Below are 15740 nucleotides of genomic sequence, written 5' to 3'. Positions count from 1 at the left end.
TGGTGGCTTTCCTGGTCCTGCAAAGTCCTCAGGGAATGATATTGGAGTAGGACACCCTGTCCTTTCAGGTGATGAACACCTGTGTGGGTGGGATTTGAGGCAAGGTCTGATTGGCTGAGGGCTCCTTGGTGGCCCTAGCTGATTGGATGACCGAAAAGTCCTTCCTCAGTGGGGGCCTGCACCAGGCGCTCCTCTCAGGAGCCATGCCTCCTCGGTGTTGAGCTCTGCCCTGAGATGATGCCTGCTGAGGTCCAGGAGGAGTGGGGGCTGGAAGCCTGTCAGTGCCCAGTAAATATGCCACCAGCATCTCTGGCTGGTGGGGCACCTCACCAGGAGACAAGGCTCTATTACCTATTACCACAAAGAGGCCACGTCATAGCATGGTCTTTCCACGCTCCTTCAAGGTGATGACGGAGTCAGGGATGAGCTCTGGAACCAAAATCAGGGGAATGGACCCCCAGTCCCTAAAGGGATTCACTCCTTGCTTAAACAGCTACCTCCCCTCTCTAGGCCTCAGTTTCCTCATCTGTAAGACGAGGGGCAGAGCTAAAGGCTCTGCTGAGACCCCTGTACACTCATACTCAAGCTGTTGTGTGCCGTCCCCTTAGGTGAGGAGAAGAGAATGAATGTGAGGACCAAGGAAGCTGGGAAACAGGGGGGGTGTGGTTAGAAGTCAGTGGCAAGAAACCCAAATGTATGGAAATGCTCAGGGCTGCTTATTTAAATGGTCTATTCCCAAGTGTCCCCAGCGGGGCCAGCTGACATCAGTGACAGACGTTCTGAGCAGATAGATGCATCAGTGGTTTTTATTGGTGTTAACGCAGTGACCGGATTGTGCCTGGACTTTAACAGGGCGTGAGGGTGAGGAGAACGTCTTCTCTCACAGTGCTTTCGCTGCAGAAGTTGTGCCTGCCGACAGAAATGAAAGCTTTGTAAGCATCGGGTAGCTTTACATGAAGTTTTAAGTTGTTAAGAAAAGATGATTGCCGATTTAGGATTCACAAGGAGTGAGGAAAACACTAGGGTTGTAGCTTCAACCAGTTACTGGAGAACTTGGGTTTCCTAAGAGACAGGTGGCTGGTGTCTGTGACAAGGTCCCCTGTCAGCTGTTGCTCAGAGTGGCCCTGGTCTCTGGGTTCTCAGTCCGACAGGACTGTGGGGCATTGAGGCAGCAGCTAGAACTCTAACTGGCCTCTTTCTCCACAAGTCAGCATGGGTCCTCCTTGAACACAGCCCATTGGTGTCCAGATGGGCTCACTCTTGACTGAGCCACTCTGTAGACTGGATTCAACCTTGTAACAGCTCCAGTAAACTGAGCTCTTACTACAGGCAATGACACTGACTGATTCACTTGTGCAAACTTCACCCTCACAACACATGTGTGAGGAAGTATTACTATGAGTCCTGTGTTATGGGAGAGGAAACTGAGGCACAGAGTGCTCTCAGTAAGTGGAAGAACCAAGATGCACATACAGGTCTATCTGATGCCATAGTCCACATTGTCCATGGCAGAGTCACGGTTCAAATCTCCCTTGACTTGCCTTCTGCACCTGAAGTCGGTCAGTGGATCTTTCCCTTTGGGCTCCCCACTCCCTCCTTTCTAGGGGGGGACAGGGGCTCGTTACTTGAGTCTCTGAGTGTTGGGATCTTCATTTGTTGAAGAAGGCACAGTTCCCTCCCATGATCGCTGAGAATCCCATGTTAATAATGCAACATCTTATGACCATAAATGTGAAAAAGCTTTATAATTGATAAAAAAAACATTGTAGATATAAGTGACTATCATCACTGTTGTTCCAAGAACCAAGTGCTTCTTGGATCTCACTGCCTTTGAGCTCTGAGGCTTTGCCTGGTTTTACCTGTCGTCTTCACTGTGGTCTCTTGTATTTCACCTGTCTTGCTGCCCTAGCTCTATCTGCAATCATATTTCTTGTTCTCTGCACCTCGAGCCCTGCCTGCCACCTGCAGTCTGGGATCACCTGCCCCTCACACACCAAGCCCATCGCCCATGCTTGTTTTGATCTTCTTGTATTTTTAAAAATCTGATGTCCCAACATCTCGCTTCTCTTAAGATGGATTTCCTCTGGGGTCAACAGACAGGGGAAGAAGGGATACGCAGGGGAAGAAGGGACACGCAGGCCACTGGAGGGTTCAGAAGGCAGCTAATGGACTCAGGGCCTCAGGGGTGGCCTTGAATACAATCTGTTCCATTTCTAGAAAGTGCAGAAAGTCACAGCCTTTCCTCAGAAAACCTGGAAGGCACAATGTTCTGGCTGATTCGGTCTTGTGTGTGCTTTCCTTCTTCAAATCTACCTGTGAGTGTGTCGTCTCCCGGGACCACTCCGCATTTTTAAGGTTCTAGCAATAGCATCTTCTTCTGACACATTTTTAACCACACGGTCCCAGGAGCCAGGCCACAGGTCCATTTCCTGATGGGGCCCTGGGAACTGACTTCAAATTTTTTTTAATGTTTTTAATTATTTTTGAGACAGAGACAGAGCGTGAGCAGGGGAGGGGCAGAGAGAGAGGGAGACAGAATCCAAAGCAGGCTTCAGGCTCCGAGCTATCAGCACAGAGCCTGACGTGGAGCTCGAACTCACGGACTGTGACATAATGACCTGAGCCAAAGTGGGAAGCTTAACCGACTGAGCCATCCAGGTGCCCCTCTGGGAACTGACTTTAGAGGCTCACTGTCCTCCGAAGGAGGTGGGCAGGGAAGTGCTGGCCGCTCTTGTGGCCTGCAGAAGGTTCTCCCCCCCCGGCTTCCTCAGTGCTGTGCTCTCGCTGACAGATCTGTCTTATTCTGCTGACCGCCTGGCTGGGCCAGCCCCCCACAGGGATATGGAGGACCTCACAGGGGTCAGCCAGCCTGAGATGCAGCTGTGAACTCTGCCAACCCGCCCTCCCGGCCTGGGGGAGTCACATTCCCTGAGGCCCGAGTTTAACAACCTCACTTAACCTCCCAAGCCTCAACACCATCAGTGACCAAGCTCCCAGGATTCCCTTCCACAAAACCACTGCAGGAGAGTTCTGCTGACCGGAATTAGGGTCCTGGCCTTAGCTCTGCCCCACTCAGGTCACTACCCCTCATCCTCTGGCCACCACAGCAAGTGACGCCGAAAGTCAGGATAAAGATTCTGCAAGTATTGTTAGCTCAGCTCTCTCTTGTCTTACTCAGATTTTATATCTTTTGCTGAAACTACTTTAGTTTTTGTTTATTATCCTGGAATTCAATGATCTTCCCTTCTTTATAATGTAGCTACTCTCTAGCCCATACTTATAACCTGATACTTTCAAAAACTATTTCTTTCTTCTCTTTCTCATTTTGCCCCCTTAGTTTTTCTTGAAGGCAGTGACCTGCATCTGTGTTCTTCTTCTCAGATAGGGCTGAGAACACCCAACAGAAATGCTTTACCTCGTCTGTCAGTTGTTTGCCTACAAAGAAAAGGCCTCAGGTGGGTAGATTATCTTGGCTTTTCTGGCTGAACCGTGACTGACTTTCTGGAGTGAGTTTCCATTACGAACACCAATCTCTACCAACACCCTGAGGCACAAGCCAGCAAAGATATACATACACTGTTTTCTCCTCTCCCTTTTGGATGGTGATCTTGGCTGCACCCACTTTGGGGAAGGTTGGGTTTATCACGTTGTTGTTCCAAAGAAACTTGACTTTCTCAATGGTTCCAATATCAAGCTTTGCATCAAACTGATTAGAATGGGTAGAGCCTGGTGTGAGAATCCCCCTTGAAATAAAGAAATAGAAACATTCCATGCACAGAAACAAGTTCTAATCACCAGATAAGACCATGCCACTCTTTTCTACTCGAGATTAATGAAATTATTTTTTTCTAAATTAGTTCTCAAATAAAGGATGGAGAAATGGAGAAGCCAGCAGCCTCAAACTATTGCTTGAATGTCGTTTTCTCAAACTCAAGTTAGTTTCTACTCACGATGTTCTTATAGAAAACTATATAATTCCTTCATATTTTTTCCTGGAAGAGTTATTTGTACAGTAATAAGTTATCCACTTAGTTTAACACGACATGCATGTGTTACTATGCTAATAAGGAAACATGCACCTGGGGGTAATATTATATATATATATATATATATATATATAATCTATTTTTTAAAACAGACCTATCAAAAGAGAAAAAAACTATTGCCTGGATTTATAATTGAGAAAAGAAAATTGTCAGCAGAAGTCTGAAAGTCACTTTAATATATACAGCAAATAATTTAAAATTACTTGATAAAGAGAAGATACACATTTCAGTGTGTGGATTTGCAGTCCGTGTATATCATCAAGTGAGATGCGGTGCTAAAAAAGGAAACTTACCTGAAGACATCGAATTGGTGAGTGTTTCCCTGATTTCCAAACAGAGCAACTTTGACCTGACCAGTGGCTATTTTTCCAGACAGTGTTATAGAAACTCCGTATCTCCAGCCTGCACAGGGGATAGAAAAGATTTCAATTTATTCATGCGCAAAATAGTTGACCCAAATTTCAGAATCCTGTCATCCCTTACACCGAGGCATCAAAGTATAAGAAATCCTACTAATCTACAACTCAAATAAGCTATAAAGAGGGGTACGTACCACTGGTATTCCCTCTCCAGAGCTATACTGCCCAGTAAAGGGACATTACCCATAGGTGCTGCTTTAAGTTCACACTAAAGAAGATCAAAAATTTATTCCTGAGTCTTCCTAGCCACATTTCTAGTGTTAAATTGCCACACGTGGCCACTGGCTACCGTTTTGGGCAACAGAGAGCATTTCCATCATTGCAGAAAGTTGTGTTGTATAACTCCGCTTGAGAGGGACCACACTATGAGATAAGGTGAAAAGAGAAGGGACAAGGGCTTGTTCCCATGGTAGGAAAAGTAGCTCAAGAAAGTAGTCCTGCGAGAACCTCAAGAGCAGGGACTGTGCTGTATCTGCACATCCCCAGCGCCCCAGGCCGTGTCCGTCATAGAGCGGGGCTCAGCTGTTACCCAGATCTATACCTGCAGTGCTGTGTCAGTGCCCGTGAGGACGTCCTGCACACCTATAACCACACACGTGCACACGAACACACACACATGCAGAGATCCACATCTACACCCACACGCACACACACATGTACACACGCATGTACTGAAACACACACACATCATTTGCCTAGCTCCCACTTGTCCTTCACATCCCCAGGGATGCTGTCCCTGTTCCTTCCTCTGGGCAGGGCCAGGTCCTCGGTCCCAGGTTGCCAAGCAGCAAGTCGCCACGCCCAGCACACTGGGGCTGCGCGCTCGGTTTCCGCCTTCTCCGCTGGGTGATGCATTTCATGCACAGAGCGTCTTGCTCATCCCTGCATCCCTAGTGTCCGCATAGTCTGTGGTTCCTACAGAAGTGTCGGTTGAGGAGTGAGTATGTGGCTTTCAAATGTTTAATTTGTCGTTTTAAAATATGGGCCAGCATTTCATGCATCACAACACTGGAAGGCTTGATTAACCATTGTCTTAAAATATGTATGTGAGTGATTATATATATATATATATATATATGGTGATGAAGGTGTTCTATATCTGGATTGTGGAGATGGTTACATGACTATTCATCTATCAAAACTCATAGAACTATATACTACAAAGGGTGGATTTTGCTGTCTATAAATTGTACCTCAATAAACCTGACTTTAAAAACTAGATAAGGCACATATTGTATTTATGTCTTTATATAAAAGCAGTGACTTTTAAAAAAAATTTTTTTAAATGTTTACTTATTTCTGAGAGGGAGAGAGAGGCAGAACATGAGCAGGCGAGGGGCAGAGAGAGAGGGAGACACAGAATCTGAAACAGGCTCCAGGCTCTGAGCTGTCAGCACAGAGCCCGACGCGGGACTCGAACCCACAGACCGTGAGATTGTGACCTGAGCCGAAGTCGAACACCCAACTGACTGGGCCCCCCAGACGCCCCAACACAGTGCCTTTTTTTAAAGTGCAACTTCTTAGGGAACAATCACAGGGAAGGTTGGCACAGAGTGGCCCAAATGTGTCCGATCTCTACCCTATGACCTAGACGAGTCAGCAGATTTTTGTAAGAAATCACTCTTTCCTGATTCCCGTCCACCCTCCACCAGAGAGGGACCCCCTACATGGGGCTTCGGGGCACAGGCACAGAGAAGGAGAAGTAGGAAGATAGGAACTGGACTTCTTAAAGGGCCCAGACCAGCAAAGAGCTGGTACCAAATCAATGTCTGATAAAGGAATAGAAGAAGTCGTGTGCACGACACAGCCTTAAAAAAAGAAAAGAACAGTGCACTGTGGAGTGGAAAGAATTCAGTGGTAAAAATTGCCACAGAGATGTGCAAGTCACGATTTCTCATGAATTGTGCTCCCATTCATTCCACTCATTTCACGGCATAGACACAGAAAGGAAGAAATGCAGACTCTTTGTAAATCCTCAGCTGAGTCTCAAATGGGAGAGTTTGGTAGATGTGTCCCTCTGCTAAGATGGTCAGGATGTGCTCACAAATACTCCAGGGGAGAGAGAAGTCTTTCTTGTATAATGGAAGCTAAACTTTCTCGACGTGGGTGAGAAGGGTCAAATTACAACTCACGAGCAAAATTGCTGGAGTCTCCTGTGTTCAGGAAGAATTTCTGTGGCTCGCCGCTCGTCCTGCCAGCAAATTTATCAGCATAGTGGCCCATCTGTGGGCAGCCTTCATCCGGGCAGGGGAAGCACTTGTTCTAAGAAGAGACAGATCAAGCCATAAGGTGTGAATTTGCCTTTTTATGACCCACACATCTGGGGGAGCACTTCTCCTACCGTCTGAGTTTCCTCGCTTGTAACAGGAAGGAGATTGGGAGAGAGGATTTCCAAATTTCCTTCACCAAGGCTGGGACTCCCAAGCCTCTTGCACATCACGATGGAAAATACTGATTCCTGGGCTCCAGGTTAGGTCAATTACACCTTCCATCACGTGATGTGCTGCTACGTGGTTAACAGCCAAACTCTGGGACAAAGAGCCCTGACTGTATGTAGCATTTGCCACTGCCTGTGGTATAAATCTGGCTGTGGCCAATTCCAGAGGCCCAACCCCCCAGCCTGGCATCTAGAACTCCAGCGTGCGCCTTTCCTTCTCTCTGGCATAGGACTTCTTCTCTCCTACGTTCTGCCGCCCTTGCTCTGCCCTGTTCTTCCTCCTAAATGCTATGCAGATTCAAACAACACCTTCTGCAGGAACGTTTTCTAGGTCATTGAAAGGATTGTTCTGATTTCCCAGCGTCTTCCTCACCCACATGACTCATCTAGAATTTTAGTCACCTCCTGCCTAACCTTTTCCCCCCCTCTGCTTCACAGGATCGTAAACTCTGAGGGCCCATGCAAAACAAGTAAGAGATGGTCGGAAACCGGTGAGAGGGTGCTGCAAATCCCAAACATAGCGGACAACCGTCCCACAGAGGGACTCAAGGGATAATAGCTTACAGACTCAAAGGCCTTGTAGGAAGCGCAGGGGTAGGACGCGAACCCATCAGGGTTGAGGATGCTCTCTGAGTAATACTTGTAACTCCTCAGGTGATTGCAAGCCACAAAATCCCGAGTCCCTGGGGAAACAAATGAGGACGTCTACATACGTGGTCTGGGGAGCTGACGGCTTCTGTCCCTCCAAGGGGAGAGATTCCAAAGTGGGGCCATAGTTGGAGAAACGTAAGATCGGGTCAACTTCAGGTAAGTCCAAAATAAATGCCAGTGAACATAGAGAGGCTGCTTTCTGTGAGCGAGGCAGTGTTCCGAGTCCTTTACATGTGTTGTTCCTGTGAACAATGCCTTTCTAGGCGGTAGGTACCAGACCATTTCTAAGTACGGGCGATACGCAGATTACAGCCTCAGATGTACGGATTGCAGCCAGTAAGTGGAAGAACTGGCAATTAAACCCAAGCCCGTCTGGTGCTTGAGCCTATGCTGCTAACCATTGTGCCTTCCTGTGTCCCAGGCACTAGGCTAGAGGTCCTTGAAGACACAGCCAGATGTGAGGTGACCTCCTAGACATGATGAAACCAGAGCACGGACATTTTCATGCTGTGTTTAGGCAAATAACAAGGAGGCTCGGGTCGCTTGAGTTGGCTCTTTTTTTTTCTTTCTTAATAACTTTCCTTGGCCCCCACAGCTCCTGCCAGGTGACAGAGGTCACAGTATACCTTCTAGATATGACCCAAACTTGCTTGGCTATTACTGAGAGAGAGTTTGGGCTACCCTATCCATGGAAACTCTCATAAGAGACAAACACATACATCTGCATTCTTAATATTTGCTTCGATGTCATACATACCTGCCATTTTGATCGAATTCAGTAAGAATCTTTACTCGTTAGATTTGGTCAGACCACTAACAGTTTAAACCTGTGTGGTTCCCAGTGATGAGCTGGGCTGAAAAATTCACTTCTACGTTGTCCTTTTCACCTCATCAGATCCCAAATCTGTCGCTGAAGGATGACCTTCAGCCCAGGTGTGCTCCATCAATGGTGAAGAAGAACCCCAGATAGCACTCTCTCTGCTTCACCTTTCCTACGAGTGACTGTTTCTCATCCTGACCCAACATACAAGGGTGGTGACTCTCACTGGGCAAATGGCTCTGCCGTGGAAATGATCGGGGAGCATTGTCATTTTGGCTACGGTATTGAACAATACTGTACGTGAACTGGAGCCGTATCATTGACTCCCAAGGGGGGACTGGCTCAATTGTTTTAAAGAGCAGTTTCATTTTTGAGATTTGCTCTGGGAAGATACGGCTCACCCCAGGGAAGTGATGCCTCGCTCTGCTCTGGCTTTACCTTCCCAGATGCCATCGAGGTCCACGATCTGTGACAGGGCATTCTTCTTGCATCCTGGCATTTCCTCCCCTCCGTTGGGGAAGAAGTCAAGGTGACCTAACAGCTGTTTTGTTCCAAAACCTGAAACGTTTGGAATAGCAATGAGTTTTTCATAATGCAGGGTTATGCATCTTAGTTAAAACACAACTGCACATGCTTGCAGCTAAAGCGTCATTGGGCTCACCCAGGAATGGGATCAGGGGTGCTGCATCTGTATGGATCACATCAACAAAGTCAGCATCAGAGGGATCGAGCCGAACCTCTTCAGGAGTACCCTGGAAGCTTGCTTCTACAGGATCCAACCCTAAAAGAGATGATCAGTGCTGCAGAATAGTAGGCCTGGCTGTAGGTGCCAGCAGGACCAAGGCGTACAGTTGCTCAGGCTGTGCATTGCTCAACTCGAGGGGTGCCATACTCTGAAGTCATGCAGTGCCATGGCCCTGCATATTGAATATGGGGACCTAGAGTTTCAACGTTGCTCATTAGAGAAGGGATCCAGTGGCATGGATAAAGAAGGGTAGATAAGCTAAGAGATTTAAATTTGTCTGACCAAGGATTTTTTTTCACATTATTTTCTCCTATTTACTTGGCAGATCTTTCTTCTTTAACATTCTTTTTCCTCTTCTCAAGTTTGAAGAAAAAAGGGATAAAGTAGCATGATATCATATTTATGAACACAGATTCTGGAACTAGGCAGCCTGACTCTAAATCCCTACTCAGCTACTTCTTGGGCAAGTTGCATGACCTTGGGCGAGTTGCTCAACCTATTTCTTGTGTCTCAGTTCCCCCGTTTATAAAATCCGGGTAATGATATGGTTACAATAAGATGAAATGAGATAAAGTATATAGCTTTTAGCACAGTGGCTGGCATACCATCATGAGTGTATCAGTAAAATATTGATTACTATTATTTCCTCCTGACTATACTTCCTTCCTGGCAGGGCTCCTGAATTTGTCAATAGTTCTCTGAAGGTTTCGGCAGAGCAGCTGGCCAGAAAAGGCCCGGGCATAACTGTCTGTTGAAAATGAAAGGGAGAGCTCTTAGACAGCAGAGGCTTTCTCGAGCCACGCGGCGGTCGAACTGGGTTAGAATCTCAGCCCCACCACTCATTTATTGCGTGATTTAGGGCAAGTTATCCAGTTTCCTGAGCCTGTTTCTTCAGTTCTGGGGATTCAGTGAGGAAATGTAAGGCACTTTACATAGTATTTGGGCTAAGCAAGCACTTAATCTATGCTTACTATAATAATAATCATAGCATTACATTATTATGATTCTATTATATAATGTATGTTGTTGTTGTTGTTACAAAGTGAAGGCTTTGCTTGGCTTGCAAGAGTGATCTGCACCACTGGTGGCTGGGTTTGTCCTACCAATAGAGGCTCTGGAAGCATGATTTTCATGTTCCACTCTGCCTTTGAGTTCAAAGAGAAGGGGGAAGGGAAGAACAGTGTGCATTCTTAATTACATTTGCACACGCTCACATGGGCCTTCGTCTCCATTTTCCTGGCTGCCCAGTCCTGCTGAACGACCCACACTGCCAAGAAACGTGGATCTAAGGAGGAGGGATGGAGACAGACAGGAGAAGCAAGGGGAAGCAAAGGGGGGTGGACAAAAACACCACCTCCCCTTCCAGAAAGATGGGCTTCCTGGGGGTTTCCTAGGGGCTTCCTGGGGGCTTCCTAAAATCTTCTGTGCAGAGCATTTTGGGGACAGACTACTTCGGGCCAGCTTCTGGCTGGTCGGCAGGCGTGCACCACGTTCTGGGGTCACTGGGGATAAAACCCGGGGCCCTGCACCTTGGGCCTTACCTGTAATTCTGCCCAGGCCTGGAGTCCTGCTCCCAGCCTCTCCTGCCGCGTGGGCTCCCAGGCTGTGGCCGATGAGGTGGACTTGGGAAGGAGAGTAGCTATAGTTTGTCTGGAGAGGGAAGAGTGCATTTTCAGAACATTTTTGTGCTGTGGTGTGTTTTGTTTTGTTTTGTTTTGTTTACATGTGTGATTTTTGTAACACGCAAACCTAATGTCGTTACCCCTCTGTTGAAAACCTTCTATGGCTCCCACTGCCCTCAGGATCAAGCCCAAATTCATTACGAGGGTTTCAGAACTTTCCTGACTCAACACCCATTTTTCTAGATTCTTCTCTAGCCAAACCCTATGCAGGATTTCCGGGCCCTCGGATACATCATATTCCCTCATCTGTGGGTCTGATGATGTTGCTGTCCACTCCCCAACCACTTGTCCAGCTCACATGACACAGCCTAGCCATCAGCTCTCAACTTAGATGTGTCTCCCTGGGAGACATCCTTCATCACGCCCCCAGTCCCCCAGCCTGGATTAAACGGTGCCCCCTCATGTGCTCCCAATTAAGCCCTATAGTCCCCCATTAGAACCCTGACCATCCTCTACTCTCGTTTCAAGTCTTCACCATGAGCTCCTCCAGGGCCTGGGACCTCACCGTCCTCTTGACCCCTTAGCAGAGTTCCTGACACTGTGCCCCCCAAATATTGGATGAACAAATGGCATAGAGCTATGAGTGTTTGCACGTGTAGGTCTCACAGACGTTCGCCCATGTATACTCATTGATCTTCAGAACCTCTAGGACAAACATCACAGGTTTTAATTTCTGCAGGGGTGCAGAAGTAGTTAGAACTGATCGGTTCTTTTGTGGACCCTTTCACTATAAGACAGAAACAGCTCGGGCCTTTATCTGGGATAGAATATAGAGTCAGGAAGAGTTAGCGACTTCACCGAAAGAATTCAAGACTCCAAGTTAGCCAGAATGAAAGACCCGGGTAGGAAGAAACAGCTGAATTGATGGTGGCAAACGAAATTCTCTGCCATCAACAGGGCCACCAACAGGGCCGTGGCATTGGTACCTGCCAATCGCACCTGCTGCCCTCGGGTTCCATTTGGTGCTCCTTGCGAATGCCTTGTTTGCCCCACACAGAGACCACCCGGTGTCGTGGGGGGCCCCTGGCACTAGACAGCTCTTGTATTCCCCTGTGCTGTGATTTTGGGGGGCAAACTCTTTGACCTCTCTGGGCCTTAGTTTTCACATCTGTCAATGGAAGATGTTCATAAACATCCTTAGCTTTCACATCTGTCAACGGAAGATGCCTCCTAAGTGTTAGCTATTACTGATTTTTCTTCCACTGCCGTGTCCTTATTAAGGCAAATTTCAGCGTTTTAGAAGATTCCGAGACAAATACAATTCTTTCTATTTCTTGTCAAAATCTATAACTCTCAGCTGCATCTTTAGCCGACAGAGACCCGGGGGCACCGCCTGCCTCCCCAGCAGCCCGGCCGGCGGACTCACCGAGAGCATGCTGATCATCTGGGCCACCTGGGCACCCACCACCCGCACGTTGTTGGCGGCCTGTGTGTACGTGGTCTGGGAACCTTTCTTCCAGTCCACGCAGATGCAGTTCACCTCCTCCACCGCGAACATGTTCTGGTGTTGGAAAGACACCAGGATGTTATCATAGGGGCGCACAAAACCCCGTCTAACCAGGGCTCCGCAATGGTGACTCACAGTTACTACTGGTCGTTCTGTCTTTTCCTCACTGGGGCGCTGAGACAAACTGGGCTTTGTTAGGAACCTTGTTGTCGATTAGGAGTCATCCCTCAGGGTAAAGGCGACAGGCAAGGCAAACCTATTCCCTCTCTAGCTTGCAGGTTAATTAAGAGCTGGCCACTCTCTGGTTTTCTCTGACCAAATTCGGTAAAGTTGATTAGGTATGTGGGAGAACAACTGCATCCTTAGAAGAGCCCTGTTTTGAAGAGGAAAGGTCTCCAGTGCCGTCTCTGATGGCCAGTGTCCAAATGACCTTGTGGATTTGACCTCCAGCCCTCCTCTTGGCCTCTTGACATCCCTGCCAATAACCGGACTTGCCTTCCCCCCTGCCTGCTGGGCATTTACTAAGCGTCTACAGTCGGGATAGCACAGTATTTCATGGAGGAAACACACACCGCAGATATTTGAAAAATAAAACTGTAACTGACTTAAAAAGAGATTGAAGAATTCTGAAAACTTCTAGGAGGTCAAGGAAATGGATGGAGCCTTAGACATTCTGCCAGGTAGTACACAGGCCAGCTTGAGTTGAAAACGGTTCTATAAATTTAAAGCCCACTTCAAATTTGTCACATCTATGATACTAATATGTGTGATCACGCACACAGAGATACCAAGAGTTTTTTCCTCAGGACCTTTATTTTTAAAACAACCCTGAGGAATCTCTTACAGCCCCGAGGAATTTGGAGTATAAACTATATCTTACACTGTAAGATACAGTTTATAGTTGTTCTGATGGGACAGAAGAGTTAAATGCCTGGCAAATCAAGGCCAAATGCAGAATGACTTTAATTTTCTAGGTTTGTAACTTCTCCCATTGACATGATAGGTCAGAATTATTAATGTGTGTGTGGAGGACAGGCTGCTCGGGTAAACTCTTAGGCATCAGAAAAATAGATGGAATCAGTGTCTATGTAAAAAGAAAGGGTGATGGTATATCATTATGTGTTTGTGTGTGTTTGCCTGTGCACGTGTGTGTGCATGTGTGTGCACGTGCGTGTTCTTCTGTTGTTTGTCCTTCTAGCCAATAGACGCTATGTTACATACAGTTTTGACACTTTCTATTCTGTAATTCGGTCTCCTGGTGCACCTTAGTTCTCCATTTCCCAAATAAATGGTTGTAGCAACACATCATCGCAGGGACGTGGGAGAGACTTGGACAAAAAGAACACAATCCCTCATGCGCAGGAACACAAAGTGCCCTCACTAAAAACGGAAGCAGACCTCTGGCTTTGATTTAACCAGAAAAAAGATGGTGCAGGTGTTTGCCCACATAGCCAAGGCCACTGCTTCAGGCTACAGATGGCGTCCAGAACCGTGGACGTGAATTCTTACTATCGTAAAGAGAATCATTTTAATTGCCTGAAGTTAACTTGTGTGTAGGGATTTCCTGTCTCCAAGCTTATCTGCTGTGCTTTCTGAAAGGCTTGCTGCCGGGGACAGGGCAGACCATGGGGCTGGGAGCCGGCCCTACCTTGCACATCTCCAGAAGCCAGCTCTCTTCTCCCTTGTCTATGAAGCCGTGGATGATGAACCGGGTCTTCCTGTTTGTTTGAAAATTTGATGCTTCAATTGTTGATGGGTCAGAGGGAAGGAGAGTCTGTGACAAAAGCAGAAAAGGGTTGCATGTTTTTGTAGCCTGGCCATTCAGGCCTGCCTCTCCTTCTCCATTTCTGCTTGTTCTGATGCCTTAATCTTTCAAACCTTAGCACAAAAGCCACCTCTTCCAGGAAGCCCACCCTGACTCTCATTTTCCTGCCTGCACTGATCACTCCGACCCCGGCCAGTCAGGAATTACTGTCTCCACTGGGGCTGAATCGTAGCCCACAGTCTTACCTCCACAGGGTTCTTGGTAGATGGGAAGCTTTGCCCCAGACCAGAATCACATAACCAGTTAGAGGTTCCGGCAAATGTGAACCATTCATTCATTGGAGCCAACATTTTACAGAAAACCTACTCTGTGTGGGTCTGGCTAGGCCTGGAGGGCGGGGGCAGCTGGAGGGATAAAGTGGGACAGAGCATGGTGGAGGAGGAGGGGACAGACACAAGAACCTTCTAGTCTGCGGGGTGGGCACAACCCCTCTCCCAGTCACAATGATGTTGAAACGACAAAGTCTCACCTGAAAGTTGTTTGGGTTCTCATTGGTGTAGAGCAGGAAGCGGGTGCCGATTTTCTCGGGGCTCCAGGGGAGAACTTTCAGGGGCCTGGCTGCAGTCCCGGCCCAGGGCTCCGAGTCGGAGAAGCACCCGATATGCTCATAGCAAATTTCCTTTGCTGTAGACAAAGGACGAATGTGCTCACGGCTTAGCTCCCCAGGCTGGGCTCCGGGGTGGGAGGGTGGGGGGTGTTTCAGCTTCTCAGGTCCTCACTGCTCTGCCCGGAGACAGTCTGAAGAGTGGAGACACCCTGCCTCTCCCCACCCACTCTCTTCTTACCCCCAGTGCCACCTTCTGGTCTGCCATAGAGACACCAGCTGTGCCGCCGCTTAGAACCACCATCAAAACTTAGAAGTTCTGTGTCCCATCCCCAGCTCTTCAGATATACTTATTCGACTAACGTGATAACACGCACTCATAAGTCAATCTGTTAACCCAGGCAGGTGTTTAATGCTTTACCTACGAGAGTCTAGTCTAAAGTACCTGGACGTGAAGACAGGCCAGTGGAGAGATGCTCTGAAGTGGGGTCCCCTCAAACTGCCTTGTCTCCCAGGCAGAGTGTTGACCACCTCCGCCCCCACCCCGCCCCACCCCCGGCCCCACGGCTCTCTGGACCCTCAGAGTTGTCTGGAGCCACTCACTGCCGTGGGTAAGGCTTTCTCTGGCCGGTGCTGAGATGCTGCATTTAAGCCCTTCCCGTGGGGCAGGTGTGATGGTTTCCTACCTGTGACTGCTCCCAGCAGACAAAGTGCGACTGTCCACATGTTCACCATCTACAATAAATCCAGACATTCTCAGCCTCACCAAACCTAACCAGAGCAACGAGCACAGACTTTGAGGAAGTCAGGCCTGGCTGCTTCAACAGCCGGCGGGAGGAAGGCCAAGGTAACTTACCCTGTGGGATGTTCCAGGCGTCCCTCCCTCTCCATCTAGTACCCAGGCTGGTTTTTTTTTTTTTTTATACCGGAGCCTTATCATTTGGACCCTGCTTCAAGGAAACGGCAGGTGATAATAGAACATGCTGTGTGCACTTAATATTTTAATCTGCACAAATACACAAAACAAGATTAATTATAGTAGTCAAACCTTCCTACAAGTCTGGGAAGATGAAGGAATGCTTGATTACAAGGGGGTGAAAATTCCCCTCACTTTGTACCCGCGT

General features: G+C 47.9%; 1 protein-coding gene across 1 annotated transcript; it reads right to left on the bottom strand.

The window, feature by feature from the left end:
- Window positions 1–674: 674 nt before the first annotated feature.
- On the bottom strand, window positions 675–15351 carry PNLIPRP1 (pancreatic lipase related protein 1). Its single transcript, XM_049646523.1, has 12 exons — window positions 15303–15351; window positions 14542–14696; window positions 13896–14021; window positions 12167–12301; window positions 10660–10768; window positions 9035–9154; window positions 8812–8931; window positions 7467–7585; window positions 6598–6727; window positions 4340–4448; window positions 3576–3743; window positions 675–909 (listed from the first exon to the last, which is right to left on the bottom strand). Exons 1-12 carry the CDS (start codon window positions 15349–15351, stop codon window positions 846–848), a joined length of 1404 nt encoding a protein of 467 aa, XP_049502480.1. The 3' UTR covers window positions 675–845.
- Between the last annotated feature and the right edge of the window lie 389 nt (window positions 15352–15740).

Source organism: Panthera uncia, chromosome D2, assembly GCF_023721935.1.
Source record: "Panthera uncia isolate 11264 chromosome D2, Puncia_PCG_1.0, whole genome shotgun sequence".
Taxonomy (NCBI): domain Eukaryota; kingdom Metazoa; phylum Chordata; class Mammalia; order Carnivora; family Felidae; genus Panthera; species Panthera uncia.
Note: the sequence above shows the minus strand (reverse complement) of the source record. Positions and strands in the feature narration are given on the sequence as shown.

Bases quoted from the DNA above. Each gene is read 5' to 3' on its own strand.
- PNLIPRP1 (XM_049646523.1), bottom strand. From the start codon at position 15,351: ATGGTGAACATGTGGACAGTCGCACTTTGTCTGCTGGGAGCAGTCACA. The intron at 14,697-15,302 runs GTAGGAAACCAT...CTTTGTCTACAG, and splicing joins TCTGCTGGGAGCAGTCACAG to CAAAGGAAATTTGCTATGAG. The intron at 12,302-13,895 runs GTAGGGCCGGCT...TTCCAACACCAG, and splicing joins GGCTTCTGGAGATGTGCAAG to AACATGTTCGCGGTGGAGGA.